This window comes from Chiloscyllium punctatum, unplaced genomic scaffold (assembly GCF_047496795.1).
Source record: "Chiloscyllium punctatum isolate Juve2018m unplaced genomic scaffold, sChiPun1.3 scaffold_705, whole genome shotgun sequence".
NCBI lineage: Eukaryota > Metazoa > Chordata > Chondrichthyes > Orectolobiformes > Hemiscylliidae > Chiloscyllium > Chiloscyllium punctatum.
Window position 1 is genome coordinate 15,001 of NW_027310439.1, and position 20,000 is coordinate 35,000.

At 57.2% G+C, this 20,000-nt stretch overlaps 1 protein-coding gene across 1 annotated transcript in view; it reads left to right on the forward strand.

Moving 5' to 3' along the window:
- The window catches only part of LOC140473741 (peripheral myelin protein 22-like), a 32,875-nt gene extending 14,757 nt beyond the window's left edge, over window positions 1-18,118 (forward strand). The window contains exons 2-5 of the mRNA XM_072567636.1: window positions 8,002-8,093; window positions 12,038-12,149; window positions 12,844-12,984; window positions 17,750-18,118. Of these exons, the coding sequence (XP_072423737.1) occupies window positions 8,013-8,093; window positions 12,038-12,149; window positions 12,844-12,984; window positions 17,750-17,916 (501 nt within the window). The 5' untranslated portion in view covers window positions 8,002-8,012 and the 3' untranslated portion in view covers window positions 17,917-18,118. The remainder of the gene's footprint in view (window positions 1-8,001; window positions 8,094-12,037; window positions 12,150-12,843; window positions 12,985-17,749) is intronic.
- The last annotated feature ends 1,882 nt before the right edge of the window (window positions 18,119-20,000 follow it).

The window sequence follows — 20,000 nt, forward strand, 5'->3', positions numbered from 1 at the left end:
CTGACACAGAGAGAGAGACACACACACAGACTGACACAGAGACACACACACACAGACTGACACACAGAGAGGGAGAGACACACACACACAGACTGACTCAGAGAGAGAGAGACACACACACACACAGACTCACTCAGAGACACACACACACTGACACAGAGACACACACACATATACAGAGACACACACACACACTGACACAGAGACACACACACACATATACAGAGACACACACACAGACTGACTCAGAGACACACACACATATACAGAGACACACACACACACTGACACAGAGACACACACACACATATACAGAGACACACACACAGACTGACTCAGAGACACACACACATATACAGAGACACACACACACACTGACACAGAGACACACACACACATATACAGAGACACACACACAGACTGACTCAGAGACACACACACATATACAGAGACACACACACAGACTGACTCAGAGACACACACACATATACAGAGACACACACACAGACTGACACAGAGAGAGAGACACACATATACAGAGACACACACACACAGACTGACACAGAGACACACACGCACAGACTGACACAGAGAAACACACACACGTACTCAGAGACACACACACAGACTGACACAGAGACACACACACAGACCGACACAGAGACACACACACACATGCACAGAGACACACACACAGACTGACTCAGAGAGAAAGACACACACACACAGACTGACTCAGAGAGAGACACACACAGACTGACACAGAGAGAGAGAGACACACACAGACTGACTCAGAGAGAGAGACACACACACACAGACTGACACAGAGACACACACACACACAGACCGACACAGAGACACACACACACATGCACAGAGACACACACACAGACTGACTCAGAGAGAAAGACACACACACAGACTGACTCAGAGAGAGAGACACACACACAGACTGACTCAGAGAGACACACACACAGACTGACACAGAGACACACACACAGACTGACAGAGAGAGAGAGACACACACACAGACTGACACAGAGACACACACACAGACTGACACAGAGACACACACGCACACACAGACTGACTCAGAGAGAGACACACACAGACTGACACAGAGACACACACACACACACACACACACACACAGACTGACACAGAGACACACACACAGACTGACACAGAGAGAGAGACACACACACAGACTGACACAGAGACACACACGCACAGACTGACACAGAGAAACACACACACGTACTCAGAGACACACACACAGACCGACACAGAGACACACACACAGACAGACACAGAGACACACACACACATGCACAGAGACACACACACAGACTGACTCAGAGAGAAAGACACACACACAGACTGACTCAGAGAGAGAGAGAGAGACACACACACACACAGACTGACACAGAGACACACACACAGACTGACACAGAGACACACACGCACAGACTGACACAGAGAAACACACACACGTACTCAGAGACACACACACAGACTGACACAGAGACACACACACAGACAGACACAGAGACACACACACACATGCACAGAGACACACACACAGACTGACTCAGAGAGAAAGACACACACACAGACTGACTCAGAGAGAGAGACACACACACAGACTGACACAGAGACACACACACAGACCGACACAGAGACACACACACACATGCACAGAGACACACACACACATGCACAGAGACACTCACACAGACTGACTCAGAGAGAGAGACACACACACAGACTGACACAGAGAAACACACACACGTACTCAGAGACACACACACAGACTGACACAGAGACACACACACAGACTGACACAGAGAGAGAGACACACACACAGACTGACACAGAGACACACACACACAGACTGACACACAGAGAGGGAGAGACACACACACACAGACTGACTCAGAGAGAGAGAGACACACACACACACAGACTCACTCAGAGACACACACACACTGACACAGAGACACACACACATATACAGAGACACACACACACACTGACACAGAGACACACACACACATATACAGAGACACACACACAGACTGACTCAGAGACACACACACATATACAGAGACACACACACACACTGACACAGAGACACACACACACATATACAGAGACACACACACAGACTGACTCAGAGACACACACACATATACAGAGACACACACACACACTGACACAGAGACACACACACACATATACAGAGACACACACACAGACTGACTCAGAGACACACACACATATACAGAGACACACACACAGACTGACTCAGAGACACACACACATATACAGAGACACACACACAGACTGACACAGAGAGAGAGACACACATATACAGAGACACACACACACAGACTGACACAGAGACACACACGCACAGACTGACACAGAGAAACACACACACGTACTCAGAGACACACACACAGACTGACACAGAGACACACACACAGACCGACACAGAGACACACACACACATGCACAGAGACACACACACAGACTGACTCAGAGAGAAAGACACACACACACAGACTGACTCAGAGAGAGACACACACAGACTGACACAGAGAGAGAGAGACACACACAGACTGACTCAGAGAGAGAGACACACACACACAGACTGACACAGAGACACACACACACACAGACCGACACAGAGACACACACACACATGCACAGAGACACACACACAGACTGACTCAGAGAGAAAGACACACACACAGACTGACTCAGAGAGAGAGACACACACACAGACTGACTCAGAGAGACACACACACAGACTGACACAGAGACACACACACAGACTGACAGAGAGAGAGAGACACACACACAGACTGACACAGAGACACACACACAGACTGACACAGAGACACACACGCACACACAGACTGACTCAGAGAGAGACACACACAGACTGACACAGAGACACACACACACACACACACACACACACAGACTGACACAGAGACACACACACAGACTGACACAGAGAGAGAGACACACACACAGACTGACACAGAGACACACACGCACAGACTGACACAGAGAAACACACACACGTACTCAGAGACACACACACAGACCGACACAGAGACACACACACAGACAGACACAGAGACACACACACACATGCACAGAGACACACACACAGACTGACTCAGAGAGAAAGACACACACACAGACTGACTCAGAGAGAGAGAGAGACACACACACACACACAGACTGACACAGAGACACACACACAGACTGACACAGAGACACACACGCACAGACTGACACAGAGAAACACACACACGTACTCAGAGACACACACACAGACTGACACAGAGACACACACACAGACAGACACAGAGACACACACACACATGCACAGAGACACACACACAGACTGACTCAGAGAGAAAGACACACACACAGACTGACTCAGAGAGAGAGACACACACACAGACTGACACAGAGACACACACACAGACCGACACAGAGACACACACACACATGCACAGAGACACACACACACATGCACAGAGACACTCACACAGACTGACTCAGAGAGAGAGACACACACACAGACTGACACAGAGAAACACACACACGTACTCAGAGACACACACACAGACTGACACAGAGACACACACACAGACTGACACAGAGAGAGAGACACACACACAGACTGACACAGAGACACACACACACAGACTGACACACAGAGAGGGAGAGACACACACACACAGACTGACTCAGAGAGAGAGAGACACACACACACACAGACTCACTCAGAGACACACACACACTGACACAGAGACACACACACATATACAGAGACACACACACACACTGACACAGAGACACACACACACATATACAGAGACACACACACAGACTGACTCAGAGACACACACACATATACAGAGACACACACACACACTGACACAGAGACACACACACACATATACAGAGACACACACACAGACTGACTCAGAGACACACACACATATACAGAGACACACACACACACTGACACAGAGACACACACACACATATACAGAGACACACACACAGACTGACTCAGAGACACACACACATATACAGAGACACACACACAGACTGACTCAGAGACACACACACATATACAGAGACACACACACAGACTGACACAGAGAGAGAGACACACATATACAGAGACACACACACACAGACTGACACAGAGACACACACGCACAGACTGACACAGAGAAACACACACACGTACTCAGAGACACACACACAGACTGACACAGAGACACACACACAGACCGACACAGAGACACACACACACATGCACAGAGACACACACACAGACTGACTCAGAGAGAAAGACACACACACACAGACTGACTCAGAGAGAGACACACACAGACTGACACAGAGAGAGAGAGACACACACAGACTGACTCAGAGAGAGAGACACACACACACAGACTGACACAGAGACACACACACACACAGACCGACACAGAGACACACACACACATGCACAGAGACACACACACAGACTGACTCAGAGAGAAAGACACACACACAGACTGACTCAGAGAGAGAGACACACACACAGACTGACTCAGAGAGACACACACACAGACTGACACAGAGACACACACACAGACTGACACAGAGAGAGAGACACACACACAGACTGACACAGAGACACACACACAGACTGACACAGAGACACACACGCACACACAGACTGACTCAGAGAGAGACACACACAGACTGACACAGAGACACACACACACACACACACACACACACAGACTGACACAGAGACACACACACAGACTGACACAGAGAGAGAGACACACACACAGACTGACACAGAGACACACACGCACAGACTGACACAGAGAAACACACACACGTACTCAGAGACACACACACAGACCGACACAGAGACACACACACAGACAGACACAGAGACACACACACACATGCACAGAGACACACACACAGACTGACTCAGAGAGAAAGACACACACACAGACTGACTCAGAGAGAGAGAGACACACACACACACACACAGACTGACACAGAGACACACACACAGACTGACACAGAGACACACACGCACAGACTGACACAGAGAAACACACACACAGACTGACACAGAGACACACACACAGACAGACACAGAGACACACACACACATGCACAGAGACACACACACAGACTGACTCAGAGAGAAAGACACACACACAGACTGACTCAGAGAGAGAGACACACACACAGACTGACACAGAGACACACACACAGACCGACACAGAGACACACACACACATGCACAGAGACACACACACACATGCACAGAGACACTCACACAGACTGACTCAGAGAGAGAGACACACACACAGACTGACACAGAGAAACACACACACGTACTCAGAGACACACACACAGACTGACACAGAGACACACACACAGACTGACACAGAGAGAGAGACACACACACAGACTGACACAGAGACACACACACACAGACTGACACACAGAGAGGGAGAGACACACACACACACAGACTGACTCAGAGAGAGAGAGACACACACACACACAGACTCACTCAGAGACACACACACACTGACACAGAGACACACACACATATACAGAGACACACACACACACTGACACAGAGACACACACACACATATACAGAGACACACACACACACTGACTCAGAGACACACACACATATACAGAGACACACACACACACTGACTCAGAGACACACACACACATATACAGAGACACACACACACAGACTGACTCAGAGACACACACACATATACAGAGACACACACACACACTGACACAGAGAGACACACACACATATACAGAGACACACACACACAGACTGACTCAGAGACACACACACACATATACAGAGACACACACACAGACTGACTCAGAGACACACACACAGACTGACTCAGAGACACACACACATATACAGAGACACACACACACAGACTGACTCAGAGACACACACACATATACAGAGACACACACACACACTGACACAGAGACACACACACATATACAGAGACACACACACACACTGACACAGAGACACACACACAGACTGACTCAGAGACACACACACATATACAGAGACACACACACACAGACTGACTCAGAGACACACACACATATACAGAGACACACACACACACTGACACAGAGACACACACACACAGACTTACACACACAGACTGACTCAGAGACACACACACACAGACTTACACACACAGACTGACACAGAGACACACACACACACACACACAGACTGACACAGAGACACACACACAGACTGACACAGAGACACACACACACACAGACTGACACAGAGAGAGAGACACACACACACACACAGACACAGAGTGACCGAGAAAGGGAGACATGCAGAGTGACTCAAAGAGAGACACACACAGAATGACTCAGAGACACACACACATAGTGAGAGAGAGAGAAAGACACACAGACACACAGAGACACAAAGAGAGACAGAGTAACACAGAGAGAGACACATACTCACAGTGACAGAGACACACACAGAGTGATAGAGAGAGAGACACACACACAGAGTGACACAGGGGCACAGAGAGAGACACAGATACACAGTGACACACACAGTGTGACACAGGGGCACAGACACACACACAGAGTGACACAGACACACACACACACACACAGTGTGACACAAAGACACACACACAGTGACAGACTGACACACACACATACACGAAGTGACACACATACAGAGTGACACAGACACACACAGTGTGACACACACACACATATACAGAGTGACACAGACACACACAGTGTGACACACACACGTACACACACACATACACAAACAGAGTGACACACACACAGTGTGACGCACACACATACACAATCAGAGTGACACAGACACACACAGTGTGACATACACACGCACACACATACACAATCAGAGTGACACAGATACACAGGGTGACACACACACACATACACAGAGTGACACAGACACACACAGTGTGACATACACACGCACACACATACACAATCAGAGTGACACAGATACACAGTGTGACACACACACACATACACAGAGTGACACAGACACACACACATACACAGTCAGAGTGACACAGACACACAGTGTGGCACACACACATACACAAACAGAGTGACACAGACACACACACAAACACAGTCAGAGTGACACACACACAGTGTGACACACACACGCGTCACACATACACAATCAGAGTGACACAGATACACACAGTGTGATACAAACATACACAGAGTGACACAGACACACACACGCGCACACATAGAGTGACACAGACACACAGTGTGACACACACACGCACACACATACACAAACAGAGTGACACAGACACACACACATACACAGTCAGAGTGACACACACACAGTGTGACACACACACGCGTCACACATACACAATCAGAGTGACACAGATACACACAGTGTGATACAAACATACACAGAGTGACACAGACACACACACGCGCACACATAGAGTGACACAGACACACAGTGTGACACACACACGCACACACATACACAATCAGAGTGACACAGACACACACAGTGTGACACACACACGCACACACATACACAGAGTGACTGAGACACACACACACACACACACACAGACCGTGGGAGTATGTGAGAGGTGAGGGGAGAGACCCAGACAGAGGGTTTCGGAGAGTGGGTTCAGGACGGGGGGCGGGGGGGAGAGGGTCAGTCAGGGACTGATGGATTCGAACAGCAGGAGACAGAGACAGTGTAGACGATGGTCTCTAACTATCAGCTGGTTCTGACTGGGGGGGTGGGGGGGTGGGGTAGGAGGAGGAGGGAAGGGCAGAAGGGACTCCCGCTGTGACCACCCCGAAAACCAGTCGGTCTCTGTCTTCCAGATCCGTCCAGGATGATGTCCCCATTGCTCCCAATGCTGCTACTCCTGCATTTGGCTGGGCTGGTCCTCCTCTACATTGCTACCATTCATAATGTAAGTCAACCAGCCCCTGCTGTCCCCTGGGGAGAGCTGGGCAGGGTACAGGGAGCTTTACCCTGTCTCCAACCCCCCCGTGCTGTCCCCAGGGAGAGCTGGGCAGGGTACAGGGAGCTTTACCCTGTCTCCAACCCCCCCGTGCTGTCCCCAGGGAGAGCTGGGCAGGGTACAGGGAGCTTTACCCTGTCTCTAACCTAGTGCTGTCCCCAGGGAGAGCTGGGCAGGGTACAGGGAGCTTTACCCTGTCTCCAACCCCCCTACTGTCCCCAGGGAGAGCTGGGCAGGGTACAGGGAGCTTTACCCTGTCTCTAACCTAGTGCTGTCCCCAGGGAGAGCTGGGCAGGGTACAGGGAGCTTTACCCTGTCTCTAACCCACCCCCTGCTGTCCCCAGGGAGAGCTGGGCAGGGTACAGGGAGCTTTACCCTGTCTCTAACCTCGTGCTATCCCCAGGGAGAGCTGGGCAGGGTACAGGGAGCTTTACCCTGTCTCCAACCCCCCGTGCTGTCCCCAGGGAGAGCTGGGCAGGGTACAGGGAGCTTTACCTGTCTCTAACCCCCCTACTGTCCCCGGGGAGACAGGGTACAGGGAGCTTTACCCTGTCTCTAACTCCCCCCCGCTGCTGTCCCCAGGGAGAGCTGGGCAGGGTACAGGGAGCTTTACCCTGTCTCTAACCCCCCTGCTGTCCCGAGGGAGAGCTGGGCAGGGTACAGGGAGCTTTACCCTGTCTCTAACCCCCCTGCTGTCCCCAGGGAGAGCTGGGCAGGGTACAGGGAGCTTTACCCTGTCTCTAACCCCCCTGCTGTCCCGAGGGAGAGCTGGGCAGGGTACAGGGAGCTTTACCCTGTCTCTAACCTAGTGCTGTCCCCAGGAAGAGCTGGGCAGGGTACAGGGAGCTTTACCCTGTCTCTAACCTAGTGCTGTCCCCAGGGAGAGCTGGGCAGGGTACAGGGAGCTTTACCCTGTCTCTAACCCCCCTGCTGTCCCCAGGGAGAGCTGGGCAGGGTACAGGGAGCTTTACCCTGTCTCTAACCCACCCCCTGCTGTCCCCAGGGAGAGCTGGGCAGGGTACAGGGAGCTTTACCCTGTCTCTAACCCACCCCCTGCTGTCCCCAGGGAGAGCTGGGCAGGGTACAGGGAGCTTTACCCTGTCTCCAACCCTCCTACTGTCCCCAGGGAGAGCTGGGCAGGGTACAGGGAGCTTTACCCTGTCTCCAACCCCCCTACTGTCCCCAGGGAGAGCTGGGCAGGGTACAGGGAGCTTTACCCTGTCTCTAACCTAGTGCTGTCCCCAGGGAGAGCTGGGCAGGGTACAGGGAGCTTTACCCTGTCTCTAACCCACCCCCTGCTGTCCCCAGGGAGAGCTGGGCAGGGTACAGGGAGCTTTACCCTGTCTCTAACCTCGTGCTATCCCCAGGGAGAGCTGGGCAGGGTACAGGGAGCTTTACCTGTCTCTAACCCACCCCCTGCTGTCCCCAGGGAGAGCTGGGCAGGGTACAGGGAGCTTTACCCTGTCTCTAACCCGCCTGCTGTCCCGAGGGAGAGCTGGGCAGGGTACAGGGAGCTTTACCCTGTCTCTAACCCCCCTGCTGTCCCCAGGGAGAGCTGGGCAGGGTACAGGGAGCTTTACCCTGTCTCTAACCCCCCTGCTGTCCCGAGGGAGAGCTGGGCAGGGTACAGGGAGCTTTACCCTGTCTCTAACCTAGTGCTGTCCCCAGGGAGAGCTGGGCAGGGTACAGAGAGCTTTACCCTGTCTCTAAACCCCCCCGTGCTGTCCCCAGGGAGAGCTGGGCAGGGTACAGGGAGCTTTACCCTGTCTCTAACCTAGTGCTGTCCCCAGGGAGAGCTGGGCAGGGTACAGGGAGCTTTACCCTGTCTCTAACCCCCCTGCTGTCCCCAGGGAGAGCTGGGCAGGGTACAGGGAGCTTTACCCTGTCTCTAACCCACCCCCTGCTGTCCCCAGGGAGAGCTGGGCAGGGTACAGGGAGCTTTACCCTGTCTCTAACCTCGTGCTATCCCCAGGGAGAGCTGGGCAGGGTACAGGGAGCTTTACCCTGTCTCCAACCCCCCGTGCTGTCCCCAGGGAGAGCTGGGCAGGGTACAGGGAGCTTTACCTGTCTCTAACCCCCCTACTGTCCCCGGGGAGACAGGGTACAGGGAGCTTTACCCTGTCTCTAACCCCCCTGCTGTCCCCGGGGAGAGCTGGGCAGGGTACAGGGAGCTTTACCCTGTCTCTAACCCACCCCCTGCTGTCCCCAGGGAGAGCTGGGCAGGGTACAGGGAGCTTTACCCTGTCTCTAACCTCGTGCTGTCCCCAGGGAGAGCTTGGCAGGGTACAGGGAGCTTTACCCTGTCTCTAAACCCCCCCGTGCTGTCCCCAGGGAGAGCTGGGCAGGGTACAGGGAGCTTTACCTGTCTCTAACCCCCCTACTGTCCCCGGGGAGACAGGGTACAGGGAGCTTTACCCTGTCTCTAACTCCCCCCCGCTGCTGTCCCCAGGGAGAGCTGGGCAGGGTACAGGGAGCTTTACCCTGTCTCTAACCCCCCTGCTGTCCCGAGGGAGAGCTGGGCAGGGTACAGGGAGCTTTACCCTGTCTCTAACCCCCCTGCTGTCCCCAGGGAGAGCTGGGCAGGGTACAGGGAGCTTTACCCTGTCTCTAACCCCCCTGCTGTCCCGAGGGAGAGCTGGGCAGGGTACAGGGAGCTTTACCCTGTCTCTAACCTAGTGCTGTCCCCAGGAAGAGCTGGGCAGGGTACAGGGAGCTTTACCCTGTCTCTAACCTAGTGCTGTCCCCAGGGAGAGCTGGGCAGGGTACAGGGAGCTTTACCCTGTCTCTAACCCCCCTGCTGTCCCCAGGGAGAGCTGGGCAGGGTACAGGGAGCTTTACCCTGTCTCTAACCCACCCCCTGCTGTCCCCAGGGAGAGCTGGGCAGGGTACAGGGAGCTTTACCCTGTCTCTCACCCCCCACTGCTGTCCCCAGGGAGAGCTGGGCAGGGTACAGGGAGCTTTACCCTGTCTCTAACTCCCCGTGCTGTCCCCAGGGAGAGCTGGGCAGGGTACAGGGAGCTTTACCCTGTCTCTAACCCCCACTGCTGTCCCCAGGGAGAGCTGGGCAGGGTACAGGGAGCTTTACCCTGTCTCTAACCCCCCTGCTGTCCCCGGGGAGAGCTGGGCAGGGTACAGGGAGCTTTACCCTGTCTCTAACCCACCCCCTGCTGTCCCCAGGGAGAGCTGGGCAGGGTACAGGGAGCTTTACCCTGTCTCTAACCTCGTGCTGTCCCCAGGGAGAGCTTGGCAGGGTACAGGGAGCTTTACCCTGTCTCTAAACCCCCCCGTGCTGTCCCCAGGGAGAGCTGGGCAGGGTACAGGGAGCTTTACCTGTCTCTAACCCCCCTACTGTCCCCGGGGAGACAGGGTACAGGGAGCTTTACCCTGTCTCTAACTCCCCCCCGCTGCTGTCCCCAGGGAGAGCTGGGCAGGGTACAGGGAGCTTTACCCTGTCTCTAACCCCCCTGCTGTCCCCAGGGAGAGCTGGGCAGGGTACAGGGAGCTTTACCCTGTCTCTAACCCCCCACTGCTGTCCCCAGGGAGGGCTGGGCAGGGTACAGGGAGCTTTACCCTGTCTCTAACCTAGTGCTGTCCCCTGGGGAGAGCTGGGCAGGGTACATGGAGCTTTACCCGGTCTCCAAGCCCCTACTGTCCCCAGGGAGAGCTGGGCAGGGTACAGGGAGCTTTACCCTGTCTCTAACCCACCCCCTGCTGTCCCCAGGGAGAGCTGGGCAGTGTACAGTGAGCTTTACCCGGTCTCCAAGCCCCTACTGTCCCCAGGGAGAGCTGGGCAGGGTACAGGGAGCTTTCCCCTGTCTCTAACCCCCCTGTCCCTGGGAGTGGGGGATGGTGTAGAGGGAGCCTTACTGAATCTCCCTTTGTGTGTCCTACAGGCCTGGTGGGTCCCAGGGGAGGGCCAGAGCCGCGACCTTTGGAGTGAGTGTGTGTACAGTCAGAGCGGTCGCCAATGGGCTTGCACCGGCTTTGGGCCAGCAGGCCCGGAAGGTGGGTCAAACCGTGTGTGTGAGACGGGCTGAATGGCCTCCTCTGTGTAACAGGCTGGAGGAGGAGGGGCTGAATGGCCTCCTGTCCCTGTGTGTAACGGGCTGGAGGAGGAGGGAGGAGGGGCTGAATGGCCTCCTGTCCCTGTGTGTAACGGGCTGGAGGAGGGAGGAGGGGCTGAATGGCCTCCTGTCCCTGTGTGACGTGCAGCAGGAGGCGGGGCTGAATGGGCCCCTGTGTGACGTGCAGCAGGAGGCGGGGCTGAATGGGCCCCTGTGTGACGTGCGGCAGGAGGCGGGGCTGAATGGGCCCCTGTGTGACGTGCGGCAGGAGGCGTGGCTGAATGGGCCCCTGTTTGACGTGCGGCAGGAGGCGGGGCTGAATGGGCCCCTGTGTGACGTGAGGCAGGAGGCGGGGCTGAATGGGCCCCTGTGTGACGTGCGGCAGGAGGCGGGGCTGAATGGGCCCCTGTGTGACGTGCGGCAGGAGGCGGGGCTGAATGGGCCCCTGTGTGACGTGCGGCAGGAGGCGGGGCTGTGATGCACAATCAACCCGCTTGCCCCGCTGGGAGATATATGGGGCTTTCAGGGGCGCGGTGCGTTGTGGGTAGGGCGGCGGCCATCGCTGCCTCACGCTGTCGGACTCCCCCCGCCGTGGCCCAGCGCCGGATAACGACGGGCGCGCTTCTCTCCTGCAGACTGGCTGCACGCCTCCCAGGCGCTGATGGTAGTGTCCGTCCTCTTCTCCAGCGGATCCCTCCTCAGCTTCCTGTGCCAGCTCTACACCCTCAGGAAGGGGAGTCTCTTCTACCTGACTGGGATCCTGCAGGTCTTCGCAGGTCAGTGTCCACCACCCCCCCCCCCCCTCCTCCCTCCACACCCTGAGGCGCGGTCACTACCACCCAACAAACTCCCTCCACACCCAGAGGCGCGGTCACTACCAGCAAACAAACTCCCTCCACACCCAGAGGCGCGGTCACTACCACCACCCCATCCCTCCACACCCAGAGGCGCGGTCACTACCACCACCCCCTCCCTCCACACCCAGAGGCGTGGTCACTACCACCCAACACCCTCCCTCCACACCCAAAGGCGCGGTCACTACCACCCAACACCCTCCCTCCACACCCAGAGGCGCGGTCACTACCACCCAGCGCGCTCCCTCCACACCCTGAGGCGCGGTCTCTACCAGCAAACACCCTCCCTCCACACCCAGAGGCGCAGTCACTACCACCCAGCACCCTCCCTACTCACCCAGAGGGGTGGTCACTACCACCCAACACCCCCCTCCACACCCAGAGGTGTGGTCACTACCACCCAACACCCTCCCTCCACACCCAGAGGCACGGTCACTACCAGCAAACAAACTCCCTCCACACCCAGAGGCGCGGTCACTACCAGCAAACAAACTCCCTCCACACCCAGAGGCGCGGTCACTACCACCACCCCCTCCCTCCACACCCAGAGGGGTGGTCACTACCACCCAACACCCTCCCTCCACACCCAAAGGCGCGGTCACTACCACCCAACACCCTCCCTCCACACCCAGAGGCGCGGTCACTACCACCACCCCCTCCCTCCACACCCAGAGGCGCGGTCACTACCAGCCAACACCCTCTCTCCACACCAAGAGGCGCGGTCACTACCACACAGCGCCCCCCCTCCACACCCAGAGGCGCGGTCACTACCACACAGCGCCCCCCTCCACACCCAGAGGCACGGTCACTACCACACAGCGCCCCCCCTCCACACCCAGAGGCACGGTCACTAGCACCCAGCACCCCCCCCCCCTCCACACCCAGAGGTGCGGTCACTACCACCCAACATCCTCCCTCCACACCCAGAGGCGCGGTCACTACCAGCAAACAAACTCCCTCCACACCCAGAGGCGCGGTCACTACCAGCCAACACTCTACCTCCACACCCTGTGGGGTGGTCACTACCAGCAAACACCCTCCCTCCACACCCAGAGGCGCGGTCACTACCAGCAAACACCCTCCCTCCACACCCAGAGGCGCGGTCACTACCACCCAACACCCTCCCTCCACACCCAGAGGCGCGGTCACTACCAGCAAACACCCTCCCTCCACACCCAGAGGCGCGGTCACTACCAGCAAACACCCTCCCTCCACACCCAGAGGCGCGGTCACTACCAGCAAACACCCTCCCTCCACACCCAGAGGCGCGGTCACTACCACCCAACACCCTCCCTCCACACCCAGAGGCGCGGTCACTACCAGCAAACACCCTCCCTCCACACCCAGAGGCGCGGTCACTACCAGCAAACAAACTCCCTCCACACCCTGTGGGGTGGTCACTACCAGCTAACAAACTCCCTCCACACCCAGAGGCACGGTCACTACCAGCAAACAAACTCCCTCCACACCCAGAGGCACGGTCACTACCAGCAAACAAACTCCCTCCACACCCAGAGGCGCGGTCACTACCAGCAAACAAACTCCCTCCACACCCAGAGGCGCGGTCACTACCAGCAAACACCCTCCCTCCACACCCAGAGGCGCGGTCAAAACCACCCAGCACCCCCCCTCCACACTCTGAGGGACAGTCACTACCACCCAACATCCTCCCTCCACACCCAGAGGCGTGGTCACTACCAGCAAACAAACTCCCTCCACACCCTGTGGGGTGGTCACTACCAGCAAACAAACTCCCTCCACACCCAGAGGCGCGGTCACTACCAGCAAACAAACTCCCTCCACACCCAGAGGCGCGGTCACTACCAGCAAACACCCTCCCTCCACACTCTGAGGGACAGTCACTACCACCCAACACCCTCCCTCCACACTCTGAGGGACAGTCACTACCATCCAACACCCCCCCTCCACACTCTGAGGGACAGTCACAACCACCCAACACCCTCCCTCCACACTCTGAGGGACAGTCACAACCACCCAACACCCTCCCTCCACACTCTGAGGGACAGTCACTACCATCCAACACCCACCCTCCACACCCAGAGAATGGTCACTACCATCCAACACCCACCCTCCACACCCAGAGAATGGTCACTACCATTCAACACCCTCCCTCCACACACTGAGGGACAGTCACTACCATTCAACACCCTCCCTCCACACTCTGAGGGACAGTCACTACCACCCAACACCCTCCCTCCGCACCCTGAGCACTGTCACTACCACCCGGCACCCTCTCTCCACACCCTGAGCACTGTCACTACCACACGGCACCCTCCCTCCACACCCTGAGCACGGACAGTACCATCCAACACCCTCCCTCCACACCCTGAAGCACGGTCACTACCACCCAACACCCTCCCTCCACACCCTGAGGTACAGTCACTACCATCCACCACCCTCCCTCCACACACTGAGGGGCGGTCACTACCACACAGCAACCTCCCTCCACACCCTGAGGTACAGTCACTACCATCCTACACCCTCCCACCACACCCTGAGTACGATCACTACCACCCAACACCCTCCCTCCACACGTTGAGCACGGTCACTACCACCCAGCGCCTTCCCTCCACACCCTGAGGTACAGTCACTACCACCACCCCCTCCCTCCACACCCTGAGGCGCGGTCACTACCAGCAAACAAACTCCCTCCACACCCAGGGGCACAGTCACTACCACCACCCCTCCCTCCACACCCAGAGGCGCGGTCACTACCACCCAACACCCTCCCTCCACACCCAGAGGTGTGGTCACTACCACCCAGCACCCTCCCTCCACACCCTGAAGTACAGTCAGTACCACCCAACACCCTCCCTCCACACCCTGAGGTAATGTCACTACCACCCAACACCCTCCCTCCACACCCTGAGGTACGTCACTACCACCCAACACCCTCCCTCCACACCCTGAGGTACGTCACTACCACCCAACACCCTCCCTCCACTCCCAGAGGTACGTCACTACCACCCAGCACCCTCCCTCCACACCCTGAGGGACAGTCACTACCACCCAACACCCTCCCTCCACACCCTGAGGTACGTCACTACCACCCAACACCCTCCCTCCACTCCTAGAGGCGCGGTCACTACCACCCAACACCCTCCCTCCACACCCTGTGGTACGTCACTACCACCCAACACCCTCCCTCCACACCCAGAGGAACGGTCACTACCATCCACCCTCCTCCTCCACACCCAGAGGTGCGGTCACTACCACCCAACACCCTCCCTCCACACCCTGAGATGAGGTCACTACCACCCAGCGCCCTCCCTACACACCCAGAAGCGCGGTCACTACCACCCAACACCCTCCCTCCACACCCAGAGGCGCGGTCACGACTACCCAGCGCCCTCCCTACACACCCAGAGGCGCGGTCACTACCACCCAGAACCCTCCCTACACACCCAGAGGCGCGGTCACTACCACCCAACACCCTCCCTCCACACCCAGAGGCGCGGTCACTACCATCCACCCTCCTCCTCCACACCCAGAGGCGCGGTCACTACCAGCCAGCACCCTCCCTCCACACCCAGAGGCGCGGTAACTACCACCCAACACCCTCCCTCCACACCCAGAGGCGCGGTAACTACCAGCCAGCACCCTCCCTCCACACCCAGAGGCGCGGTAACTACCAGCCAGCACCCTCCCTCCACACCCTGAGACACGGTCACTACCATCCAACACCCTCCCTCCACACCCTGAGACACGGTCACTACCATCCAACACCTCCCTCCACACCCTGAGGGGCGGTCACTACCATCCAACACCCTCCCTCCACACCCTGAGACACGGTCCCTACCATCCAACACCCTCCCTCCACACCCTGAGACACGGTCACTACCATCCAACACCCTCCCTCCACACCCTGAGACACGGTCACTACCATCCAACACCTCCCTCCACACCCTGAGGTACAGTCACTGCCACCCAACATGCTCCCTCCACACCTTGAGACACGGTCACTACCACCACCCCCTCCCTCCACACCCTGAGGGACAGTCACTACCACCCAACACCCTCCCTCCACACCCTGAGGGACAGTCACGACCACCCAACACACTCCCTCCGCACCCTGAGGGACAGTCATTACCACCCAGCACAGTCCCTCCACACCCTGAGGTACGTCACTACCACCCAACACCCTCCCTCCACCCCCTGAGGCGCGGTCTCTACCACCCAACACCCTCCCTCAACCCCCTTGAGGCGCGGTCCCTACCATCCAACACCCTCCCTCCACCCCCTGAGGCACGGTCCCTACCATCCAACACCGTCCCTCCACACCCTGAGGCACGGTCCCTACCATCCAACACCGTCCCTCCACCCCCTGAGGCACGGTCCCTACCATCCAACACCCTCCCTCCACACCTTGAGGCACGGTCCCTACCATCCAACACCCTCCCTCCACCCCCTGAGGCACGGTCCCTACCACCCAACACCCTCCCTCCACACCCTGAGGTACAGTCACTACCATCCACCACTCTCCCTCCACACTCTAACCCCCCCACCCCACCCCATCGAAGCCCCTCCCTCCATTCCCCTGAGCGATGAGGGGTTGTGGGGGATGAGAGACGTGCGTCGTTTGGGTCTCTCTCCGCCCCCCCCCCCCCCCCCCCACCCCCCCCAAACCCCCCTGACCTCCCACTAGCCTTCCCCTTCGCTTCCGCAGGTCTGTGCGTGTTGGTGTCGGCGCTGATCTATACCCTGCACGAGAGGCAGATCCACGGAGCTCAGACACAGGGATCCTTCGGATACAGTTACATCTTGGCCTGGCTCAGCTTCCCGCTCACCGTCTGCAGCGGCATAATGTACATACACCTTCGCAAGTTAGACTGATGGGCTGGGGTGGGCCAGGGGGGTTTCAATGTCTGTTACCCTCTTCATCTCACACCCTCTGGGTCAGCATCACATCCTGGAGCAACCAACTAACCCCCCCCTGCCCCATCAAATCCCCCAACCAGTACTGAGGGAGGGCCGCACTGTCGGAGGGAGATGGATATACTCTAGGCCTTGAGCTCCATAATCCAGGCCCACACTCCCTCCCTCCCTCCCTCCCTCCCGGTGCCCAGTACTGAGGGAGGGCCGCACTGTCGGAGGGAGATGGATATACTCTAGGCCTTGAGCTCCATAATCCAGGCCCACACTCCCTCCCTCCCTCCCGGTGCCCAGTACTGAGGGAGGGCCGCACTGTCGGAGGGAGATGGATATACTCTAGGCCTTGAGCTCCATAAACCAGGCCCACACTCCCTCCCTCCCTCCCTCCCTCCCGGTGCCCAGTACTGAGGGAGGGCCGCACTGTCGGAGGGAGATGGATATACTCTAGGCCTTGAGCTCCATAATCCAGGCCCACACTCCCTCCCTCCCTCCCTCCCTCCCGGTGCCCAGTACTGAGGGAGGGCCGCACTGTCGGAGGGAGATGGATATACTCTAGGCCTTGAGCTCCATAATCCAGGCCCACACTCCCTCCCTCCCTCCCGGTGCCCAGTACTGAGGGAGGGCCGCACTGTCGGAGGGAGATGGATATACTCTAGGCCTTGAGCTCCATAATCCAGGCCCACACTCCCTCCCTCCCTCCCGGTGCCCAGTACTGAGGGAGGGCCGCACTGTCGGAGGGAGATGGATATACTCTAGGCCTTGAGCTCCATAAACCAGGCCCACACTCCCTCCCTCCCTCCCTCCCTCCCGGTGCCCAGTACTGAGGGAGGGCCGCACTGTCGGAGGGAGATGGATATACTCTAGGCCTTGAGCTCCATAATCCAGGCCCACACTCCCTCCCTCCCGGTGCCCAGTACTGAGGGAGGGCCGCACTGTCGGAGGGAGATGGATATACTCTAGGCCTTGAGCTCCATAATCCAGGCCCACACTCCCTCCCTCCCTCCCTCCTGGTGCCCAGTACTGAGGGAGGGCCGCACTGTCGGAGGGAGATGGATATACTCTAGGCCTTGAGCTCCATAATCCAGGCCCACACTCCCTCCCTCCCTCCCTCCCTCCCGGTGCCCAGTACTGAGGGAGGGCCGCACTGTCGGAGGGAGATGGATATACTCTAGGCCTTGAGCTCCATAATCCAGGCCCACACTCCCTCCCTCCCTCCCTCCCTCCCGGTGCCCAGTACTGAGGGAGGGCCGCACTGTCGGAGGGAGATGGATATACTCTAGGCCTTGAGCTCCATAAACCAGGCCCACACTCCCTCCCTCCCTCCCGGTGCCCAGTACTGAGGGAGGGCCGCACTGTCGGAGGGAGATGGATATACTCTAGGCCTTGAGCTCCATAATCCAGGCCCACACTCCCTCCCTCCCTCCCTCCCTCCCTCCCGGTGCCCAGTACTGAGGGAGGGCCGCACTGTCGGAGGGTCAGTATTGAGGAATGGTACACTGCAGGGGCAGGGTTTAATCATTCCGGGCAGCGCGGTGTCTCGGTGGGTTAGCGCCTGCTGCCTCACGGTGCCAGGGACCCAGGTTCGATCCCAGCCTCGGGGGGGGGGGACTGTCCCTGTGGGGGGGGGTTTGCACATTCCCCACCCCCCGGGTCTGCGTGGGATTCCTCCGGGGGGCTCCGGTCTCCTCCCACAGTCCAAAGACGGGCAGGTTAGGGTGGGGATTGACCGTGCTAAATTACCCATAGTGCTCAGGGATGTGGGGGTTAGGGTGGGATTGACCGTGCTAAATTACCCATAGTGCCCAGGGATGTGCGGGTTAGGGTGGGGATTGACCGTGCTAAATTACCCATAGTGCCCAGGGATGTGCGGGTTAGGGTGGGGATTGACCGTGCTAAATTACCCATAGTGCCCAGGGATGTGCAGGTTAGGGTGGGGGATTGGCCGTGCTAAATTACCCATAGTGCCCAGGGATGTGCGGGTCAGGGTGGGGGATTGGCCGTGCTAAATTACCCATAGTGCCCAGTGATGTATGGGTTAGAGTGGG